Source organism: Eublepharis macularius, chromosome 19 (genome assembly GCF_028583425.1).
Source record: "Eublepharis macularius isolate TG4126 chromosome 19, MPM_Emac_v1.0, whole genome shotgun sequence".
NCBI lineage: Eukaryota > Metazoa > Chordata > Lepidosauria > Squamata > Eublepharidae > Eublepharis > Eublepharis macularius.
The window spans coordinates 1,658,937-1,671,860 of record NC_072808.1 but is presented as its reverse complement, the minus strand read 5'-3'; the positions used below and the strand labels follow the sequence as shown (position 1 = coordinate 1,671,860).

At 41.1% G+C, this 12,924-nt stretch overlaps 1 protein-coding gene across 7 annotated transcripts in view; it reads right to left on the bottom strand.

Moving 5' to 3' along the window:
• Positions 1 to 12,924, bottom strand: part of SARNP (SAP domain containing ribonucleoprotein) — a 59,364-nt gene that overhangs the window by 41,142 nt on the left and 5,298 nt on the right. For all 7 annotated transcript variants that reach the window (XM_055003548.1, XM_055003549.1, XM_055003550.1 and 4 more), the window contains exons 3-5: positions 9,633 to 9,679; positions 6,027 to 6,094; positions 1,145 to 1,196 (exon numbers count right to left, since the gene is read on the bottom strand). In XM_055003548.1, coding sequence (XP_054859523.1) covers positions 1,145 to 1,196; positions 6,027 to 6,094; positions 9,633 to 9,679 — 167 coding nt within the window. The remainder of the gene's footprint in view (positions 1 to 1,144; positions 1,197 to 6,026; positions 6,095 to 9,632; positions 9,680 to 12,924) is intronic.

Here is a 12,924-nt window from a genome sequence, read left to right as displayed (position 1 = left end):
TCTGTTATACAATACACTGTTAACCCATAGCACTCATAAGCACATTAACTCATCAACTCAGTCCACTACTAATTCTTGTAAGCAATCATTTATTTTGAGTATAAGAGTCAAGTTTTCTTCCTGGGGGGAAAAATGAACTCCTGTAGGCAAATCTGACCTCATGAGGTAATCTAACTGCACCTCATGTCACCCTTAGGCAATTCAAATGTAGAAACGACGACTAAACTAGGAATAAAACCCTGGAGTTCCGGGAATGTCATCATAGATCAGGTGCCTTCATACGTCAAATGGAAGGTATGTACATTCTGTAGTTGTAGGGGTTCATAAAACAACAACCAGTTTTTAGTGTGAATGGAGCTTGGCAAAGTTGCAAGCTGAAAGCAGGAGAAGAAAGAGAGGACGTAAGCAGAAGAATTTAATGATTTGTTGATGAAGGCTTCCCACAAAGTTTGGAAGACGTCACTCCATCACCAACTTCAGATCATTTTTCTATTTATTGTTTCTGGTTACGTGCCCCATTGAAGTAATCTGTAATTGGCGACATCAGCCACCCCTAGCTGTGGCCAGGGTACAAACAGATTAAGAGATGGCAGTGAGAAAAACTGCGTTTTCACATCAGGTCCACCCGTTATGGAAAGTGCAATGAGAAAGGATGGAAGCGAAGGCTTATTAGAAATCCAAGCAGCTGTAAGGGGGGTGGGGACTGTGCCAAGTTCCCCCATAAGTCATCAGCTCCTATCATTCTCTTACGGGACAGCCAAACTTTTAAAGCTGTATAGGACAGCAGAGCCCTTTCACACAAGTCAAAAGATGCTGCAGGCCACATTCGTCCAGCAATCGCAAGAAACAGGAACCTCGCGTTGTACTCGGACAGGCAGCAACGCTAACACAGAGCAACAGACTGAGTAAGAAGCAGGCTAACATGATACAACCAAATCGATAACTACAATACACAAATTAAAACACAACGGCAAACTGGTAATAAAAGATCAACTAACTAGAGATCGGAAAACCAAGTCAAACACACATTATGGAATGCTGGCTCATTCTCAGCTTCAGGCTAAAATTATGGAAGGGATAGACAATTAAACATGGAAGGCTACTAATTAAACTGAGGGATCAAAGTATCAAGGGAAAGGCTTACCTCCATCTGTGGAATCTCTGAAGTAATTTTCACCACTTTTTTTTCTGCACCCCTAAAGAAATGCAAACAAGACTGATTAGAGCCACAAATCCAATTTCAGCTTCCGATTCTCATTTGATATAGTTTTTAAAACTTTGATTGGAATTAAAAAAAAAAAACCTGCACACTTAAGCAATAAATTTGTAATGGTCAAAACAACGGTCCAAGGGATGAACATTGGGTGTGGTTTCTCCCTTCAACAGATACGAAGTTTGTCCTGCCGCCACGTTCAATCTGCTAGCCGAGCCACGATTATTTGTTGCGTGCAGTACCTGGAGGACTTACTTGACCTGAACGTGGGCTGCCGGTTCTGCTTCTGCCACCGGCTCTTGCTAAATCATTACTTTGATTATCTGAAGAGCATTCACGAAACACTTCTTTACACAACTTATTCTATTTGCACAACTTATTCTATTTGATTAGGACCACTTGTCAAAATACTTCAGAGAAGCATTGGAAAATATCAGGAGAAAGGTGTACTTAAAAAAAAAAAAAACACCTACTAGCGTTGGTAGTCTGTGTCCAGCCACACATTCTCAGGGCTTTAGGGCCTTTAACTTTTCTTAAGATGGGCTGGCAACTTCCACCAATCCTTCCTGCCAAGCCCCACATTTCTCCCCATGTTATTCGTAAGAGTCCACACAACAGCATGGATGAAACGGGAGGCTGCTTAGCGGGCTGCAATGGAGGGGGGCAATCAGCCAAACTCACCACCGAGTCTTAAGAAAACTTCAGTCCCTTGAGTCTTTTGGAACTGCACTGTTGTTGGATACAGGCTGCTCTGTGTGCATCACTTACTGGAGAATTGGCAAGAACATCAGCAGTTAAACACAAAACCTAGAACTACCCTAAAATACTTCAATTGGGTTATAAAATAATATTTCTTTCAGATAAACACAGAGACTTAAGTAAGTTTATATATACCAATGGAATCATGTAAGGTAAGAAAGAAATGTAAAATAAATGTAAAGATGGAAGGAAAGAACTGGGGGGGAAACCCCTCTGTGCCTAAAGACAAAGTGTGTTGCCATTCTGCTCAACGTATCCAAAAAGCTGCAAGAAACCTGACCATTCTGTGGACAAGCCGTCTTCAGCAGAGAAAAGATGAGATGAAGTAATGGTATGTGCTGAGCCTGAACAAGTCTGAGGTAGCACTGAACAACGGAAGTCTATCTATAATTTATGCCTGGGATTCTAGGACAAAAAGATGAGAAAGATGAAGAAAAAGATTTTTAAAAGTTTAGGAGGCGGCATGCTATCTTGGGAAAGACAAGGCCTTGAACAAAAACGGGACTTCAACCCCGCCCAAGTATGGGTACATAACCAACAGAACAAGTCAGGAGCTATCCGTTACTAGCTCCGTGCTTTATATGGTGAGGACTCTTGCATTCCAGTCTGTGCCTGATCCTCAATTATCCACATAGCTTTGAGTGGAATGAAATTATCTTCAACTCTGAGTAAAACAGATGTCATTCAACTCTAAACCCTGGGAGGAGAACAGGGCATTGACAAAGGGTAAAGACTGCCGATCAAGGGGCATCTGAGAGCTTCAGTTTCAGACTGTCACTGTCCACATTCGCCCTATCCCACAAGTCAACGTAAACTGGACATTTTTATCGGAGCTTCCAATTATTCAAATATTTGAATTAACTTCTGTGCCACTTACATAAATTAGGCTATATTAGGCATGTAATCACGCATGCACAGCCCATACAACTTTAAAAAAAAACCTCTCTCACTTACTCGTTGAGTGGTCATCTCTAACCAGAAGCCCCAGCCCTGTGTTGTGTGGCCCCAAGGTTCTTTATTCCTTTATGGCCATGCATTCACAAAGGCGCTGCTCTGTTGTAGTTCATAGGAGAGCTACGGTTGACTTTTGGCCAGGTCAGCTCTTGCTCCTTCAAACACACACTTTTTCAACAATGTGCAGTGGGAGCCAATAAACAGCCTGAACAGAAATATAATGGAGTGGGCGTTCTTGAAAGTTTATGCTCTGAAAACAGGGTTTTAGGCTTGCAAGAGAAAACAAAAGAGGAAGATGCAAAGTTCGGAAGTTCCCAGGCTAAATGAAACAGCATCCTCCTCCTCCAAACAGCTCCCATAAAACAGTGGGTCATAGCCTGACTCATTAAGGTCTCCCATTTAGAGAAATGGACAGCTTTTGTTCAAGATTCCTGGACAGTTTTCCCATTTTTATGCCCTGAAAGGTAGTAATGGTTTAATGACTTTTTCACAGGAAGCAATTCAGAACAGGAACCAGGGGCTCGTCACCCCTACAACACTGCTGGCAGTTTTGTTTGTGATGCAGAGAAAGGGCACCCCCTGCTGCCTCGGAGCAAACACTGCACACAAACTCACATCGACTCGGCCTCCTTATTCAAGCTTCACTAGGATTTGGGCTAATTTTGTACCTTTTTGGGGGGGTAGGCATTATTGTACGAGCATATTCTACAACCGCCGGCTTTCAGGTAAAAGATCCTAATCAGTCTCTGATGTTAGCAGCAAAACCAACTACCATCTTCATTCAACCAAAGCTATTACTTCTTTTACTTATACCTATGCAGAAAACAAGAGTAATAATCCTTCTAAATGTGCTTTTGTCTCCAGTGTATTATGAATGTGAACGTAACTGGAACTAGGAATTGATTTTCCTACAGCAGTACTTTTTTTTTATGGTATGTAATGTCTGGAAGTTACTGGTATACACGTACAAGCCACTTGCATGTAGACGGGATTCAATGTACTTGCACACTAAAGTCAGCTGGGTGGCTTAAAGGAATGAAAAAACAGCTCAGAGACTTCATGTTTCTCACCAATACTCCTCTGTTCACTCTGAAATCCTCGCAACGACTACCCACAACATGGGATAAAAGAGAAGAACAGTACTCTCTCATTCCCTTGCTGCTGAGAAAGGTACAACATACACACAGAGTAAAGTAAACCAGAATGCCATTAGTATTAATTGCATTTTATTCTTCAAAGCAAACCACTGGTTTCTCTACTTTCTGGTTGTGCCATTTGATAAGCCCAACTTCAACAAAGGCTCAGAGCTGCAAGTTTAAGCCAGAGAAAGACTTGAAAATGAGTTGGTCTTTATTTCAGTTATATTCTTTCACCTGGGTATAAAAAAAGCAACATTCATATAGCCCTGCTATTTTAATGACCTGGATTAAACAAAAAAATTGTCAGTCTTAAATCTGCAAACAATGATATAGAGAAAAGGCTTGTAAATATTTTGATTGTATCCATGGATTTGAAAACTCTCTCTCTCTCTTAGGAAGACCAGGCCATTCCACAGATTCCTGTCAAGGAAGCCCCTATGCTTCTGCCACAGTCCGGTAAGGACACCGAAAGCAATCTTAAGGGAGTGCTCTCAAGGAGCACAACTCTACTATATTTTGTTTAATTTAAATTCATGGGTTTCTCCCCCCCCCGCCCCCCCCGCAGAAACATTACATGATCCTCCTTAAGGGCCATTGTTAGGGGAGGTGCTAGCTCACCCTACCTGACCTCTCCTTCCAGCCTGTGCACATGCCTGCGCCTAACTGGATCGGGAACAGGGCTGTGCACCCCTTTAAACGTTCAGCTGATGAATGGCACTGAGGACAAACGGGCCATTTGCTTCTCTCGCAGTCTTTAAAGCATACCGTTGACACAGGTGGCCCTATTTTTTTTTCTTTTTTACAACTTGCCTGTTCCTTGATGTAGAGTGTGCAAACTAAGCTGTGTATCTTTGTTTTGTCTCTGTAAATGCTGAAGTGGCGCTAACAGTTTTTCCTAGGCTCTGGATGGATCACCAGCAGTGAAGCCGAGATCCCGTGCTCAAAGTGTATGGTGAGAAAGATGATATACTGGCGAGACCGCAGGAAGGCAATGCAGTTCTTAACAGAAATGTGATAAAATTACCTTCTCCGGGGGGGGGGGGGGGGGGAAGGTCGAGGATTCACACTCTTATATCACATGGCACCTTTTAGACAGAGATCAAGGGATGCGCACCTTACGCAACCGCATCACGCAGTCAAATTCACATTAAGCACTGCAATCGCTTTTAACGAAAACGGCTTCTAGTTCTGCCAAGCTGCAGACAGGCTTCAGAGTGCAGGCGACATCCGCTCAAATCACGGGGAAAGGAGGCAGGAAAAGATTCTGAACGTTCAGGTGTGGAGTTCCAAGTGACCCTCATCCATACCTCGCACAGGATTTTCAAAACAGGAGCGTTCACTTACCATAGTTTATGTTGGTTACAAAAACACCGTTACCTTGGTGCAGAATACTGATTTTCCTAGAAATGCGTAGAATTTACACAACCCTTGAAACTGTCAGGCTGGTTATCATAAATAACACAGATATATTCAGTAAAAGCAGCAACCGCATCATGAATACCCACAAACTTGCATTAACACCCATCCTGTTCCCTGCAAGAGAGAGATCCTGTGAAAGAACCAGCAGTTTTGCCTATTCCGCGTGATCTACGTTAAATTTAATTCTGAAGATGACGAGCTTATACTCTATGACTCGGTCCTGCTTATAGCAGAGCCTTCTTCCCACACCAGGCTCCTTGGACGGGAGGGAGAATCTGCCAGAAGCGGAAGGGAATCACACAACACAGCCCTCTTAGTATTCCAGCGTTTCAATTTGTGAGAATCTTTCAAAATATAGTCCCTGTATCATCTACTACCTTCCCTGACCAATTCTACTAGAGACTGGGACTGGCTGCCTTCAATTTAAGCGTTTAAGAAGTTAGTTCATAGTCGTAAGATGAACAGTGTTTCAGAGCAGAGGGAGCATTCAAATGATGAAGGTACACAAACAACAGCTTGCTCTGGGTATGAATGATAATTACACTTCAGCTGATTTCTCCATGGGGACCTCCTCTTTGACAGGCAGGTCTACCGGTTTCTGTTCTTCTTCCTGAAACACAATCATACACAAGGGGGGGGTAAACTTGCAGATCAGAAGTCTCACCCAAAAATGCTAATGAGGGTTACAGATTTGCTTATCAGCCTGATACGACACATGTTGACTCAGACCCACACCATTCAACCAGAATTTAAGTACACATGGAAACGCAGCCTTCGTTGTAGCACCCCAACTCAACAACCACTGCTCTGGGATCAGAGAGACACTTGCATATTTACAGTAAGAAAAATGGGCCTGTCAAGACCATTAAAGGGCCCAGTGCCTAAACGATCCTTTTGTTTTTGTACGTATCAGCCAAAGCTCATACATCTTTTCCATTAGCCCCATGCTTCATAAGCTATTTTACAAGTCAGCAAGATGGATTCTAGCAGACCTACAAGAAAATTAAACGTAAGAAGCAGAGGCTCTACGCTATCCTCTTTTAAATGATATAGTAGACATCCCCCATAACAGACAACGTGGTAAGGGTCTAGATCCACATCTCTTAGTAAAACAATATGTAAAGTAGCAAAAGACAGCGCCCAAGAGAGCAAGAGAGCGAGAGAGAGAATGTGTGTGTGCATGCACTGAAGGGGGGATATATTTGAGTTGCAAGGCTAGGGAAAGGGAAGTTTAGTTCTCACCTCTATACCTTTTCTCTAATTGTCCCCAGGGAGCTATTTGGCACATTGGCAGAAGCACATAGCTATAATAGCTGTACAGATTCCCCTGCAGGCAGTTCTGAGCTCCATGTGTATATTTAAAGTGGGAGAATGTTACATGTGAAAAGGGTTAACTGCAACTCTTCCCCCGCCCCCCGGTCAAGATCTGGTTCCCTACGTGCTGGAGACTGCTACGGCTATCTAACCATCGATCTTCTGCCATTACATCTAGCTTACCCTTAGCTGAATTGTGATTTCAAACATGCACTCGTGAGTCCCCAACTGAATTGTGCTCTGACTGAATAACATAAATCCTACTTCTAGAAGTACTGTATAATTATAAAAGTCAGAACTCAGCAGGTCATGATGCCCTCCTTAAGAGAGGAGCCAAAGTTATACACTTCTAGCTTTGCAGGTAATGGAAATACGGTAAGCAGTACTCAGAACTGGGTATTTCTGGCTAGAAACCAGACCAGTTTAAAGTAAAATCATTTCACCCTACCCCCTTATCAATTTTTCAATCCCTGTACGTGAAAAAGATAGTATGGCGTACAAGAGAAGATTCCACACTCTGTCCTCCATGGTTACAGCTGACTAATCACATTCACAAGGAACGGAATTCTGGTTAGAGGGTTGAACTGTCAAACACTAATGGAAGAAACAGAAAGTTGAGAGTTTTAGAGGGAAGAGGGTTAGGAGGTGCTTCTCTCTCCTCTCTCTCCCCCCGCCCCTTGTCAGTTCCTGCCAAAACTTCCAACTGTTTCTTCCATTGGTGACTGACAATTCAACCCTCCACTTTAGAGTTTCACTCCTTGTGAATATGATTGGTCAACTCTAATTTGGGAGGACAGAGGGCAGAACCTGTCTTTTCCTGTCTTACAGATGGACTGTGAAATTATATGGAATCTGCAACACAAGCTCAATGCAACAAATAACTGTGGAAAATTCCAGTTTTTAGCAGCCTCGTTAGGAAAGTTACAGAGTATTACTAGAAAATCTATGAAAATGGCTGTCTTCTGTAAATCATTCTGCAGAACACAAGGAATAGAATTTTACCATTCTGAATCTGATTCTCGTTTCAAAGAAAGCAAATTTCTAGTCTTTATGACTACAGAAATATGTCTGAAACCACATGAGCCATTGTCTATGAAACCTTAGAAGCATGGAAGGAGAGCATCAGAGAAAGAGCACAGCAAGCCCGGAGCCCTGTATCTGCTCCTTCCCAAGACCAGCACAAGTGGGGTAGACAAATTTAGCCTATGTGCGGTTTGTTTAATATCCTTAATTCAGGCCACAGAAATTATCTTTTTGGAGCACAAACTGCGGGTTACTTCGGTGTAGAACTGTTATACTCTTAGTCAGAGCGCAGAATTATTGGTTCTTTTGGCTGATGGTTATTTCTAATCTCTTTATATTCTTCCCCTTTTGGCAGTTACGTAGACATTAGGGATTGCACGATGCAACTGAACTTTTCCGGGGGTCATAGACCTTTTTAACAGCTGTATCTAGAGCAGGATGCGTGAATATTTGAGCTGCAGCCCATAAGTAGAAGGGTCACATACCATCATACTTCTCCCCCACCCCATTACATTTACTTGCTGGACTAATGTAGGCAATCAAGATTTCCAAGGTCAAATGAGTAATATATTCACAAGACGAAAAGAATGTCCAGTCATCCCAACACACTATACTCTATGAAACAGCAGTCATGTTTATGCAAACTTCTGATTATCTGAATAATTTGAATTTTTGGGAAGTAACTAGGATAGGCACTTTGTGGGGCACTTTGAAATGATCCACAAACATAATTTATCAGCTCACATTATAACAACAGAAAAACTGTCATAAATGCATAACTGTATTCAGCAAACTGTTCCACTCAGGGCACCCTAGTTAGGAAATTTTGAGTCCTTGTTCAGATCCATTTTTAAACTATTTTTAGAATGAATTTAGTTTTTGCAAGATTATTAGATAGAACATCAAGTCCAAGACAAGTATGAAAGGAATTCACAATACTTTTTATTGTACAGTCCCCTTGGTAACAGTGGGACACATTTACACTGAAGAGGACAATCTGTTTTTTGACTATTGTTAAAACGCCAGCAGTGCGACCTTATGAAGAATTACTTCTAAGGTCCTTAAAATTCAACGGGTTTCAGACTGGAGTTAACTCTGCACAAAATTTCTATATATTTCTATTCTCCTTAAAGTATGCTATCTTTTACAGCGGCACCGAAAAACAAAATCTTTATTCATTTTATGGGCAGAGCATTCCAGGCAATAATACTGGTTATCTGAAAAATTAATTCAGACCCAAGAGCCATCCACGCTCCATCGTTAAGAGACAGGACAAAATAATCACCACTTGGCACCTGCTGAATGAAAAACCATGATTTATTGGAAATGCATGACTAATTACTGAACACCAATAAAATATTGTTTACATATGCCCAATGAAACAATCACTGTGGTATCCTAGTAAAAACCAACTTTATTGAGGCATAAGCCTTCGAGGCACAGCTCTCTTTGCTGGTTAGTCTTAAAGGTGCTACTGGATTTTTTTACTATTTTGCAACTACAGACGAACACGGCTAGCTCCTCTGGATCTATGACTACGGTAATCCTAGTCATAAGTATTATTTAATACCAGTTTTAAAAATATTCCCAGTGATACACTTGACAGACAACCACATACTGCAGATATTACCAGAAAACATTTTAATAAATTATACTGAGTAATTCAAACACACTGGGGACTCCAATATGATTTGGTGATCGAAAGGTGATGCCACTGGTCATCATGATGTTTGTTATCAACGTGAGGTGTTAAGAAGTTATATAAACTACATTATTAACAATTACCTTGCTCGTATCTATGTATGACTTACCTCTGTTTCTTCACCCAAGACATCTTCTTCATTTGCCTCCTCCTCAGCTAGAAGTAGTTAGGAAAGAAATGGAAAGAGTCATTAATTAAAATACATTTGACATGCTGGGTGTACTGAGATTCCAGTTGTTAGATGGAGGCATTTTCCAAACAAAAAATCATCAACAATCGTTTTTTTACACTGTTTCAGATTATCTTTATCCATCTCAAAGTTAGGAGGACACCAGCGATATGGGTTTTCTGAGAAAATGTGCATTGGAAATTTTCCAGAAAACCTTCTAATAGAAATTAAAAAATTTAAATAACATTAGCAAAATTTAAATAATTTAGCAAACGAAGACAAACACACCATGTACAAGCTTGGACCATCGTATCCCACATTTAGCCCATTTATCATGATGCAACCGCAGCGCAATAGCCCGGACAACTACAGACAGTCGACATTTACAACCGACATTTACAACAGGGTGGAAATTTTCTCCACAAAAAATATAGCATCTCTGTAGGACATCACAGCAAATGGTACTAGAACTATACACACATAATTTAATAACAGTTTAAAATGAAAAATATAAAAGGATATTTACTGTCAATAATGCACTCCAAAAAAAAAAAAAAAAAGCACTATTGTGGCATTTTGCCTCCTTTATGTGACCTGTATATTGCTGTCACCCTGATTTTCTTCATGCGCTCTTAGATTTTCACTGCCACCAAAGGCTCACACCTTTGTTCCCTCTCAGTTTGGCTTACAGTATTGGATGCCTTAGTATAGATAGGACTATGACTGAATAGTCAGCACAGGGGGGTGGCTGTGAGGTAAAAAAGTGGTCTTTTATTCTAGACGAAACAGACATTTGACTAAACGCGGACCAGGGTTTATTTATCAGTACATATGGATAACAGTTTCAGAGTTATTTATAAGCATATTGGTTTCAGAACAGGGGATAAGCGTGGTGGTTTCAAAATAGGTATAGATCTTGAAATGTTTCTCCACAGACCCAGTCATAAAGACGAATATTCCCCACAGGTGCCACTTAAGCTTAAAAAAATCCCTCAAAGACAAGACGATGGAATTTCAAAAAGTTCACTGACAAGGTACAGTAGGCTGATTCAATCCACAAAGTTAAGAAGACACAGAGTTCTCTCAGAATGTCACTCACAGAATAATTCTCAATGAACCAGACTTTCCGACCCAACTTTTTCCCTCAGCCCTCTGACTAAACTCCAGTTCACTCTGCCCTGTGTAAGGTACAATTTCCATCCAGTCACAGCACGCTTCACTCAACCATCCAGCCCCTTTCTTCTAACTTGAGAGGCCTGCATTTTAAACCATAGCACATATATTCCTTTCCCCCAACCTTTTGTAAAGTTTTTTCATTTATTTCAAATAATAAACTCAAACATATAGACAGAAAGTATAACTACATCATATAATCATCTAAACCTTATCTCTAGTCATCCACTACTTCGATCACATATGAATCTAAGCACAACATCTAAATTCTACATGGGAGAAACATAATGAATTAACTACCATCAATTAAATCCAATTGTCAATCATATACCTATATAGAACCTAATTTTCTACTTCTACTTAAATATCTTTCCATCTAGTATCATATTTAATAATAGTTGTTCTTTATTCTTAGTTTTCAGTTATATAAACAAAAAATATTTTCCATTTTTCCTGGAATTCTCAGATTGGCCTACTGCATATATAAGACGATAATTTTGCCACTGACGCATATTCATATAACTTGTTCCTCCGTTGTCGGATCTAGACATCATTCTGCTTTCCATTTTGCTGCGAATACTACTCTTGCCGCGATCGCCATATATTTAAATAATTTGCTGTGTGTTTTTATAATATTACTTGGTAAAATATTTAATGACATTGTTATTAAATACGTCATAGCACATATATTCCAACCTCCTTTGCGAATTAAAAATAAAATACACAAACTATTTACATGGCAAAACATTACAGCTACGCTGCAGCGCTATCCATTCACAAAAACCAGTCCCTATCCAGTAGAAATGCATTTAGAGCGTTGTAAGTTTATTAGACACAGTACCATGGTAAACACTTCAATGGCAGCTAACTTTCCCTTTTTTAGATACACAATTCTGTGATTTAGGCTAGTGTGGTATTGTTTTTCCTAACTCTTAATAATGGAAGCATCCCAACAGCCACAACCGTTATTGTCTCTTTAAAGGCTCTCTTATTCTCCGTACAACTTAGAGTTAAGCTACAAGAGACAAATTACACGAGGAGGAGCACGTGAAGGGAGTCGCAATGTCAGCCAGGAAGCTGAGTTTTAAAAGACAGATTGGAAGGCTCTGTCAATTTCCCCTCTCTACAGAGCCAGGGAGATCTCTGCTCAGAAGTTTTGTTAATTTTCTCTTTGCCTCCCGGTCAGTTTCACCTCCCCTTCTAAGAGGGGCTGCTAAGGGCAGATCACCCTATACAGTAAAGTAAAAGAAGACAGGTGTGTGTGTGTGGGGGGGGGGTGTAATAATTCTCCCCTCACTCAAATCCGCATGTTGCAGCAGTGCTGTGCTCAAAGGTGAACGGTGAGTGTGAACCTCGAGCAACAGGCAGCCCTGGTGAGCGCCACACCCCACTCACAATTAAGCAGTTGTGAGGAAAAAGGAAAGCACAGACAGTTGTGACTTTAGTCTATGGCCATGACTGTGAAGAGGCAGGACATGAAGCTATGATAGATGGAAGATAAATGAATAGTAAGAATGAACTGGGGGGCAGGGGAAGGCGCTCAGGAATGCTACACTGAGCAAAACTAACCAAGACTACTCTATGGAAATAACCACTTACTGACTCCCCATGCCCACTGTTGGCTACACTAATGGACTACCCTCCCATTGCATTTTGGGATCTCACCTCAGTTACTAGAGACAGCAAACACTGAACCGTGGGCTTACAGAGCACGTGCTTTATCACTACAGGTCTTATCCAGGACTTTGCTCATGCTAACTAACATGAGTAGAGGTAGCATGAAATGGGGTCGGTAAGGCATCCTGTGAATTAAGATGTGCTTGTACGGGGGCTGCCAGCGAGTGGAAGCTCTGGATTCTAGTCTCATTGCAGCCTAGTTAAGTTTTCTTTCCTGCCTCTGTACTCTTGAAAATGGTTCCTTACTGGATGTCAGTATGGTTCGATTTATATGGGGCTACAACACCTTGCCCGTAGTTATTCAAACGCCCACTACCAGCTGCTTTCTGAGGTAATGCTATTTACCACGGTTACAGCGTCTTAGATCAGTCAGTTGCTTCTT